Genomic DNA, 11,179 nt, shown 5'->3' on the forward strand with positions numbered 1-11,179 from the left:
AAGAAAAGCAGCAATGTTCTTAATTTTATTCATTGCTAACCTGTACAATAACAAGAGATCATATTCTCCCAGCATAAGTAAGCAAGGTTAATTAGAAGGACATCTTATGCATAGTGTTCATGTTCAGTGACATCTACTTAATTTGGTGACAGAAATGTTTACAAGCATCAGCACGAACCAACCACTCCAGGAGCATTAACTGGATTCTTTATGGTTTGCACATCAGTAAACTGTTTTGTAAGGTCCTACTATTGCAGCACAGTTCCCCCTGCTTCTAAATCATCTCCCAAGCTGCTCTTTTACCCATATAAATGGAAGGCAGTCAAGAGGAGCATATGGGCTGAAAAATACCTAGCCTTCAGAATTGTCATCACTAGCTATGACACGAGACAGCACAACTTCATCTTCTGATCCAAGAAGACTCTTTTTAGTGACAAATAGGAAAGACTTTTATCCTATGAACTGATTCAATATGAGATACCACAAAATAGAAGCTGGTGCTGGCATTTTCACATCAGAAGAGTTCCTTACGTAGGTTACTTCCAAATTCTCGTGTAGACTGATAGAGCAAACTAATAATAAGAAAATCCCATGGCACGATGCATCCTGTCATACAGATCTACCAGAAAATCTTTGCAGAGTCAGCAGAAAAGTAGAAAACTAAAATCAGCATTATTAGTAACTGAATGAAACCAAGCCCTCACATCTCTATTCAGACCTAAGAATGACCTGAAGATCTACAGGAAGAAAATTATCATGGTCCAAATAACTGCTTAACCTAGATGTACATCTCCAGAATAAGCAGGAAGAAAATATACAACTGCGAAAAAGAACAGAAGGATGGAAATTCTTACAGGATATGTAAAATACAATTCTGTACAGGAGCATTATTACCAAACATGAAATACAAAAGTAAACTTGAGTGCATAGGATGATACCATGCATAGAACATACTGTGAGAAAAAGAAACATTTGCTCGGCTGGCATAAACTAGAAGGCAATTGTACACTTTATAAAGGCATTCACTGAATGGTGAACAACTCTTAGTAGACTGGTCCATCAGTCTAAGGAGAGCAGTAACATTAAAGTTGCATACAGCTGAGCCTGCCCTCAGACCAACAACAGGATTACTCAGTGCTTCATAAGGAAAGTCCAGCTAATTTAACTAACGTGCACTGGGCAAGCAGGTCTTGAATGTGCTCTCTCATCTCTAATATTTGCATTAAAATAAAAGCCTTGCTAGTTTCATAATTGTGCCTTAAACAAAATTCAAAAGTGACAAGTGTTCAGCTTAGTGCTCTGTTTGTTCTACCTACACCAAAACATAGGACTGGCAACAGCCTCCTCCTACAGACATACTCCATTTCTCTCAGGAGTCCTTCCTATGCCCTACTGCCACAGTATGTTAAGTACTTTCAAAATCAAACAAGGGCACATTGTGTGCACATTGGGGTATATTTAAATTCCAGCTGGAAGAAATCCCAACAACTCCGAGGACACAGGTTGTACCAATTACTAGTTACAGCTGCAGCTGAAAATTATGCCATGAATGAAAGCACCCTACCATAAAAGGACTAAAATGTTAACCATCTAAGGGTGCAGGCTCGTTCTTGGTTCAGTGTCAATACCAGCCTTGCAGATGAAATACTTGCTGCCTTGCAAAGCTGTGCTTATCAAAAAGAAAGTACAGACAGCTAATGCTTTCATAACGTGCATAGATCATGTCAAAGACAACTACACAGCTACCCTTTCTGATGGTGTTCTTTCTGTGCAGGAGCAAAGACCATAAGCAGCACTACGATATACCAAGCACAGCTAAGTCAGCAGCAAGCTTCATGAAAGTTTAATACAGCTTTACAGGAAGCCAAGCTCACTGTTTTTCTTTCTATTTGGTTACACTTATGCTGTCTGCGGACATGTAATGCAACAGAAATGCCTTTGAGTACTCCTACAGCTTGAATAAATCTCTTCCTTACAGACTTAACTTGAAAGCATCGTCTTAAAAGTAGCAGAATTTTTAAGCTATCAGGACGTGCACCTACACTTTGAATCTATGTATGAGTAACATCAGTACTCTACAGCAAACTCATTCTGAGGCTTCCGAAGATCTGTTATTGCCAGTTCCAGATACTGAGAAAGCTCTTTAAAGTTCACTGCTTCAGGAACACTTATGCCTCCGCCAGTCTACGCCACAAAGTCATAGTACAGGAGAAGCCCCAGCAACACTTTACAGTGCTGAATGTTGACATACACTCATTGCAAAAAAAGCATCTGTAAAGCTAAGCTTTAAAAAAAAACAGTGGGGAACACATTAGTAAAAAAAGCTCCACCATTCAGTCTTACGTTTTTGCTTATCTATAATCAGTTATATTACAGAGCAGAAGATTGAACTAGATATGACATTAGGATTGCTACATTGTAAAGGCTCATATTTGAGTAGCAGCTGCCACAATGCATGAAAGTCTAAAGCTCAGTTCTGTTCAAGCTATTAAACAGTTGGCAAGTAATGATTATTCTTCCTTCAGAGAAAAAGCAGCATTTCTCCTAACTGAAGTGACTAAGTTGGGTAGGCCTTTTATTAAATACTCACAAAACAAAGCACACAAGAGATAAGGAACAGAAAGCTCTTGAGTTTTACTCCGGTACTTCAGCAAGCATAAATAAAGTGGTAAGGAATTCCTCTCAAGTGTAACTAACCACTGTGCTGTATATAAATGATGGTGTGGTGCTTAAGTGAATCACATCTCCACATCATTCATTAACTTTGAACACAAATGTAAGTATGGGCCTCAACCAACCTTTTAAGTTTGGGAAAAAAGATCTACATACCTTTTGTTGAATCCCATCTTAATGATTTCTAAAGTGAAAGTCTTGCATCTGAAGAAAGCAAAAGGCGAGCAACCTTTCTGTAGAGTGGTTAACCTGCTCTTAAGGCTAAGGGACACTTGCCCCAGAAACTTATTGAGCAGGGAATCCATCAGGGAAGAACTGAGAACTCGTGAGCAAGTAGGTCAAAATGGACATTTAGGTTTGCTATATCCTTCATCAGGAAGCCAAGTAAACTTTAATCCTCTGGATTTATTCAAGTCATCTTTGGCGGATGTTATTTCTGTACCTTTTCCTTATATCCTGGAATTATTGGCCCTGGAGTTATTTCCACATTGACTGATTTTAAAAGATTTAAAGTGACATGTACATCATTGTGTTTCCCTAAACTTCTCAAGCATTTATATATGAGGTCTTCATTAATCCATGTCTGTACCAAGTGTCTCCTAGCATCAGGGTGCCATTGACGTTCTTAAGCCTTTATAGTACCTGTTTTGTTTCTACTGTGAGACAAAAATAGTTTAACTGATCCTATGTAATCACGACAGGAGATTAATTAAAATGCCAAGATAGGAAACAATTTATTATAGAGAGAAGAAAAATTTCTCATCCAAAATATAGAAATCTGTACAACTTTGCCACAATCAATATACATGAACTGTACAAATTTACACCAGTTCATAATTTACCAAATAAAAGATGACTAACAAAGTTCACAAAATAGATGGTGGTTTGTGGAAAAAGACTTTTACCCAATTAAGAACAAGGAAATTACAAACCAGACCTCCACTTTCTAAAAATAAGAAGTTTACTCAGTCTTAGAAAACTACAAGCTAGCAAATGTACAGATAGCTGGCTGGTGCTAACACCACAGTTCAGACAGTGTCTTTATAAGGTCTTTTTAAAGCCTGTTGCCATGGCAGATTCTGATCACTTGCTACTTTTGAGTCCAATGTAAAGATCTGACCATTTCCCCAGGTCATACTTACTAGTTTATCTTATGTACATTTATACATATTTGTAAGTGCTAGGTAAAAGTCTGAAAAGTAAAATTTCCAGTACTATGGTGTTCATAAGTCTTGTTACTGAGCTGCCAAAAATGCTAACAATTAATAAATGTAATAGTGCAAATTTACTCTGCAAGACCTACCGCAGAGAATCACTTTATAAATACAGACTGGGGTTGAAAATTGGTGTAGAAATTAAAGTAAGATGTCTTGGAGAAACTGACCCTTCCTAGATCTTCTTCACTCCCTAGCAAGTTGCAATCATTTTGACTCACAGGCTATTAAATCACTGAAAGGTACTGTCCAAACTATGGCACTGTCACTTTAAAGTATACCACTCTAACGTGTGCCAGATCTTCACAGCTGTGACATGGTTTAAATTCCATAATCCATCCCCAGAGGTGCCCACCCAAAGTAAAAACCAAATTTATCCATCCATTTTTAAGGTGATCCATCCACAGACTATATCTTAACCTGATACAGTCATCATATTGTAGCTTTTGGAAGGGCTAGTTCTGCCCAAGAGAAGTTCCTCCTTACAGCTTATTCTGCTGTCTACCATCTGCATGTTGGTGCTATTTTGGCTACCTCCTGCTGGTGCAGCTTCATACAGCACACAGATGGAGCCATCCTCTCCAATACGATAGGACACTTCATACGGGTCAACCCATAGAGTGAGTTCGCTGGGAAGAAGCTGGAACAGTTCCTGACTGCTCAATCCAATCCGCTGTGCTGCCTGTCCAATGAGAGGATCCATTTTATGGTTGATCCGGATACATCGGTAACCTGATCCCTTGCATGGCTTTTCTGGGAACCAGTGGTGTTTATAATGTTCTATAAAATAAAATAAAATAAAATTATCCTCCTTAATTCCCTGTTCAAAAAGACGCACAGTGATCATTGCTCGCTTGCAACTTTCACGCCTCGAGATGTTGGGAAAGCTGTTTTAGCATTGAGTGACCTGAAAAATCATTACACCCTTTATTCTTGCTGATGATTTACATAACTGCAGCACCCCTTGGGAAACACTTGTGTACAAAGTTACCATTTCATGCTACTATACACAGAGAACATTTGCCATCTTAAGGGAATAAAATGCAATTTCCTGGCATTCACAGAAACAAACTAGAATACAAAAGTGACTGCACACCCAGCAGAAAAACTCAAGGGCTTCAAAACTCCAGAACCAAGAAGTGAAAAAGCACCTTTCCAGCCTCCTCTCGAGATCACAACCATGCTTAGATCTTCACATTCTAAGAAGACCCAAAAAATAAACACGGAAGGAGCTGGGCAGCGTTTAACGACTGACTCAAGCTGTATTTCACCACTGCTCTTCCCAGCCTGTTTTCCAGGGCGAGACAGCAATGACTTCACTTACCTTAGGAGTGTTATCCCACCCAAAACCCTCTTGGTCTGAGGCTACTTATAGGCACTGTCAAGCGCACTGGGACATAGGCTCGGGATTACAAAACCCACAGGGCAGCGAAGAAACCCTCGGTATTTGATCCTAACCAGGGCTGTCAGGTGGCTACAAGATTTTCCAGAAGAAAGGGGAACTGAGACTCATGGTCCACCGTTTAGTTTTACTGACAAAAAAAAAAATCGCAACTTCGGAGCATTTTTCCTTGTGTAAACTGGGCGGCTTGAGCCCTTGGAGCGGAGCCCATGTCCGGGCTGCTCGGAACGCTTTGTCTAAGGAGCCAAGGGGGGTGCTGCCGAGCCCCTTTTGTTTACAGCCCACTCCTGCCGCCCCCACCCGAGGAAGCCGCCTCGGAACCGACGGGGGATCCCTGGGAGGGGGGAGCCGCTACCACGGAGCCCCGCACCGGCCCCAGCCCCACTTCCCCTTCCACCCGCCCGCTGGGCTCGGCGATGCTCCGACCGGAGCTGCCGCCCGCACCCCGCCGTCCCGGGCGGGCGGCCCCACGCTGGAGAGGGGTAGCGCGGCTCCCTCCGCCCCGCGCCGCCTCACCTGCCAGCAGCTCCTGCAGGCTCTGGCTGAAGGTCTGCAGCTGCCGTTCGTTCATCAGCCCCTTGGTCCGCAAGAACTTGGAGATGAAGCCCACTGCCGCGGCGATCTCGCGTATCATGCTGGCCCGGGTGTACAGGGCGGGATGCATGGAGGCGGCGGCGGGCGGCAGCCAGCTCTCCGGGACGGCCGGCGCTGGGAAGGGACGGGGCGCGGGGCGAGCGGCGCGGAGCGGGACGGGGACGGCACGGCTCTAACTGGGAGAGGAGCGTGCGGCGGAGCCCAGCTCACATCCCGCGGGCGGCAGCCTCCACCTCCTCTTCCTTCGGCAGGGGGGCGGCGGCGGCAGCAGCGGCGGCCGCAGCAGCGCTCCCCGCATTTCCTGTAGCGAGAAGCGAAGGGAGCTGCGCGCCGCACGCCGCCTCTTATAGACCCCGGCAGACGGAAGCAGCGTCAGGGCGCCGGGGGCGCGCCGCCGCCAATACGGCGATCGCACCATTGTGACGGCGGGCGGCGGGGCGGGGACGGCGAGCGGGGCGGAGGGGAGGGGGTGGTGACGTAATCGATTGTAAACAAATAGAGCCGGTACGCGCGGAGGGGCGTGGGGGTGCGCGGAACTCGGCGTAGGGAATAGTGCGCCGCGCAAGTGCCTCGGCGTGCGCGGAGCCTCCCTGCAGGGCAGTGGTGGGGGTAGTGCTTGTGCCGTGCGTTCCCGCGCAAGTCCCGCCCGAGGAGTGAGAGCGGCGCCCGTAATCCGCGCACCGGCGGGGCGAGGGGGATGAGGGGTGCGCCGCGCGGAGGCAGCGAGGCCTGCCTGCGCGGGTGCGCAGCCGGGGGCGGCTGCCACGTTAGAGCGGCGCGGCGCGGGGGCCGAGCGGCGGCAGTGCGCTGTATCTGGGGAGAGCTGAGCCACGTCAGCGGCGGGCGGGCAGCGGGAGCGCGCAGGCGGGTGAACTTCTTTCACTGCCCTGGCGCTGCGCCTGGCCCCGCGGTGTGCGTGCGGCGGAGCGTGCCCGTACCTGCCTGCGCGGTGCGACCAGCCGCGGCGGCGGGGCTCGAGGATCTGTTTGTTTACCCCCTTCGGAGGCGGCGCCGCTTTCTCCCTTTCCCGGAGTGCCCCCCTGGGACCGCTCCTGCACCCGGCACGCCGGGGGTCCGAGCTGCGGCTGTGTCCTCACGCTTGTTCACCATGGCCGAGAAACCACGGTGACATGAGGGGCTTCAGGCAGGGTCCTTTGCGCAGAGCAAAAGCCCTGCCTCTGGGAACTGGTGGGCCACCGTGCCCCGTGGCAAGCGTGGCGAAGGGGCTTCCCCCAGGCCACCGACCAAGCCTCAGCCCAGGCTGAGGACACCCCAAAAATACAACTTCTAGTCTTCCATGCACCTCTTGCACGCTGCTCAACGGCATATTCTCCCTCGGGACTACACAATTACTGTTTTTTCCATCACTTGCCTTGAAAGGGGAAAAACCCTCTCTGTAGGCAGGAGGACTGATGTATGTTGCTCAACTAGCGATGGCCAGTAAGAGTGTAAAATCTGAAGCCTCCAAATGCCGTGTGTCTCTTTTTGCAAAACCAAAGAGGAGATAAAAGAAGCAGCAGAAGTATTTTTTCTTCTCCTTTTTTTCAATTTTATTTTATTTTTGTCGTTGAAAACACAGTGTACCTTAATAGAAAACTCACTCTTCCCGTAAGGTATATGCCCTGCCCCTGTGCAAAGCTGCAAATGAATACAGCCAGATATTTACATGTATAGTTCTTCCAGTCAAAGATCAGAAATCAGACCATTAAAGGCATAACAATAGCACACAATTAAATCCTAAGATTTCTTCTTTAGTAATTCTATAATGAAATATATAAAAATACACGTGTAACATAATTTGAATGAAAGATGAAAGTACACCATTTTTTGCTTCTTGGTGTTGGAGCTTACCTGGGGTTTTGGCCTTTTTCTCTGCACTCAGGAGCTATTCTGTGTGACTCTCAGCCTCCAAGGGCTCTGTCTTTGACTGTCTATGCACAGGGGAGATCTGCAAAACACCCTCAAAAGATAATCCCGAGAGCTTAAACTCGCAGCTTTACAGTATACTAAAATTGTTGGTGTGGGTTTCAGAGCACAGTCTCATCCATTTTGCCCCTACTAACCTCTGAATATTGTGCTAGTGATCATGAGCTGTCCGTCTGTCCTGTGAGAAGGGAGGAGCTGGTAATCTGGCTCCTCCTGTTGCTGCTCCATAGGTGCCAGCCGTCTGTACATCCTTACCAGTGTTCTGCAGTGTGTGTGGGATATCTAGAGCTGCCATTTCTGCTCTGTTCATAGGTTGGATTTTTTAATCTTTTTTCATTTGTTTGTTTTAAAGCGAGACCATCAAAAGGTTTCCCTCAAATCTCCTGCAAAGTGAATAAATTAAAAGCACTTTAGCGATCAAGATAGTTCCTGTTGCTTCTGATCAGTTACAGCATGTATAAAAAGGGTCTTGTCTATGGAAAGGGTAAATAGCTGTGCAGTCTACTAGGAAGGAACGAACTACCTCGGTGTTTTTCCTGTGCAACCAGCATGCAGTTTAAGTGTAACATCGAGGGGAAGGCACTGTAAGATGCCTGCCAGCACGATCTCATCCCTACCTGTGGGAGGGAGCAGGTAACAGAAGCTGCTGATGCAGAGGACTATCTTGTTTTCCCAGTCTAAGCAACTCCGCCTCCATCTCAGACCTATGGTCGGATAACAAAGGAGCTGCTGCCGTTTCCTGCCTGTGAAGTGCTTACAAAGATCCTCATCTGTAAAGTATGCAGGCTCTTAGCAACGATGATTTTGGCATACAGCTCATGGTATTAAGGAGAGTCAGCTTTCTTTGAAAGGTCTTCAGTGGAGAACATCAGAGAAACTGGCCGTACCTTAGCCCATTGATGGGCTTAACCTCGTGCCAGTATGTCAGTGTGTTTCACTGATCCAGTATTTTGCTCCAGACTTCTCAGCATCTGTACATTTTGGGATATAGGAAGTAGTAGCCAGGTCCCAACTGTCTATCCTGCCTCTGCAGCTCCAGACACAGAGGAGGTAGTTTGCCTGGTCAGTAGTGCAAGATGCTCACGGATACCTTAACGGCAGGGTGCTGAAGAAGATAAATGTAAACGTTTAACAACTGCCTTATTCAGCCCATCTGATACTTTAAATGAGGCAGTGGCCCTAGAGAGAGAAAATAAAGAAAAAAGAGTATGCGATGATGTAATTAAAGACTTGATCATAATGAATATACACAAAAAGGTTGAATTAAGGTTGTACTGGCAACCCAGCTTCTGCTGTTTCCTAACTTTTAAGCAACACAATGCAACCTTTACACCACTTCTTTCATGTTGTTTTGGCAGGAGCTGTTTCTCGCCATTGGTTTGGAGAGAGCCTAGCACTTTGTGAGTTCTGTCATAATGGAAATAAGTAAATGAAATGCAACTACTTTTATCTGTGCCACACACACATACACACCCTGCAACTGTTGCAACATGCTCTTTTTCCCAGCTTTTTCAGAAGGAAGCTGCTGAGTGTTCTTTATATAAGTGGGAAGATTCAATAGTTCAAAGGAGAAGAATTAGAATTATTTGATTAAAAAAAAAAAAGTCCTGGTTTTAGAGGCTGAATTAGTATATATTCGTTTGTGAAAATAAAGGCACTACATGTACAGCATGTTTTGAGGTGGTGTTTTTTTTTTTTTTTTCCTGTTTGGGAAATTATTTCTGACAGAACAAAGAAATGCATGAAAGTCTGAAAGTGTTCTAGGCTTTTGCTGTGGTGTCTTGTTAAAGCCTTTCAGTGTAGAAAAGTGTTAGGTCTGTTCTCTTCCTATTTCACTGTCAGTTCTAGCTGTGGTTTTGCACTGTTTGGCATTGACCTAAAAGAAGTAACAGTTGAGAAACAATTGGTATTTGTTTCCAAAAAGCTGTATATGTGCCTTAGATTGGCATAAGCTTTCTCTCACCAGTTAGATGAAGAGTACTGTTTGCAATACATAAAATACAACAACAATCCATTCTATGTATAGAGTTTAGTGTAGGCTAATGTTATTAAGATGCCACATTATTTTTGTCATTTAGCAGATATTTGAAACTGCAAGAGGTTGCTTCTTTATTTTTTGTTTCTGCAGAGGAAAGCTAAGCCTGGGATGCATAAAACATGTATTAATGTTTAGCGCCCTTCAATCTTTGCTCTGAATATGTAGTTACAGCTGTAGCAACATGAAGTTGCTATTCCAGGAGGCAGATGTAACCAGAGAGTCCACAGCCATCCCTTAAGATGAAGATAGACGCAGTTAGCCCCCATCCCTGCAAGATGAGGGCCCTTAGGTTCCTCTCAAGGGGTATCCCTGAAGCTTTGAGAGTAGGTTGTCATTATATTGTGTTGCCACAAGAAATGTTTGCACCCAAGCTCAGGTTCAGACCCAGGCTTAGAATTGTCTTATGGATCTAGCCCACATGGAAGGTGGCAGTCTGCAGTAGAAGCAGGGATAAGGGCTGTTATTGTAAGCTCTGATTGTAAGCCTTTTTCTCAACCCAGCATTACGACATTGAAAGTAACCGCAGTGTTGTAGCAATGAGTGTTTTATCCTGAAAAAGCTTGGGAGTGAAGAAGTCAGTCACATAGTCTTCCAAAATGGAGAAGTCATGCTTCTGAAAGCATAAAACAGACTGGTATGAGTCAGAGATAGGGCAAAAGTCTCATTTGTGACCATAGTGGGAACCCCCGTCTCCCTCAGCATGCTCACTCGTACACAAACACACATACACGCATGCACACAGTTACAGATTGGTCTATCAGGAAATGAATTCCTTAAACCATTTATCACACAAGTAGAGTCCTGTGTAAGCAAGTGGAACAAATCCCAGAGGCCTGTTCTGTGGGCCAGCAATAGTCGAGCAAACATCTTTGCCACTGCAGGAAGCTTGAGGGGGGATGGAAAGACTCAGAGAGACAAGGGGAAGCAGTCAGCAAAAGTAATTTCAGGAAAACCAACTCATGACACCCTAAAAAGACAAAATTCTGCTGCACTTATTCCATGGAGAAAAGGCTTGCTCTGTGGGAGATAAGTTTGATTTCAAAGGGACCACTTACAGAGAAGATATTCCTTATGGCATGAGCCTCAGGTGGCAAAAACCAGAATCTGGCCAGAACAGATTGAACAGAAGGCTTTTCCTATGCTATTGCTTTGATTTCAGCAAACAGCATGTGACAGCATGCACATGTAGCAGATAAAAAGCAAATTCAGAAAATAGTATTCTGTTTTTGTTATAAAGATGATGGGTTTTTTTTTCAAGTGGGATGGTAGCAGGTGTGGCAGCACATGGGGAGCTTGTTTTTAACAAAACAATCATAGTTCAGATCCAGTAAC

At 45.1% G+C, this 11,179-nt stretch overlaps 1 protein-coding gene across 1 annotated transcript; it reads right to left on the minus strand.

Moving 5' to 3' along the window:
• Positions 1 to 3,382: 3,382 nt before the first annotated feature.
• On the minus strand, positions 3,383 to 6,209 carry BTG1 (BTG anti-proliferation factor 1). Its single transcript, XM_065670138.1, has 2 exons — positions 5,806 to 6,209; positions 3,383 to 4,667 (listed from the first exon to the last, which is right to left on the minus strand). The coding sequence occupies exons 1-2, from the start codon at positions 5,951 to 5,953 to the stop codon at positions 4,303 to 4,305; spliced, it is 513 nt and encodes a 170-aa protein (XP_065526210.1). The 5' UTR covers positions 5,954 to 6,209; the 3' UTR covers positions 3,383 to 4,302.
• Between the last annotated feature and the right edge of the window lie 4,970 nt (positions 6,210 to 11,179).

Source organism: Lathamus discolor, chromosome 1 (assembly GCF_037157495.1).
Source record: "Lathamus discolor isolate bLatDis1 chromosome 1, bLatDis1.hap1, whole genome shotgun sequence".
NCBI lineage: Eukaryota > Metazoa > Chordata > Aves > Psittaciformes > Psittacidae > Lathamus > Lathamus discolor.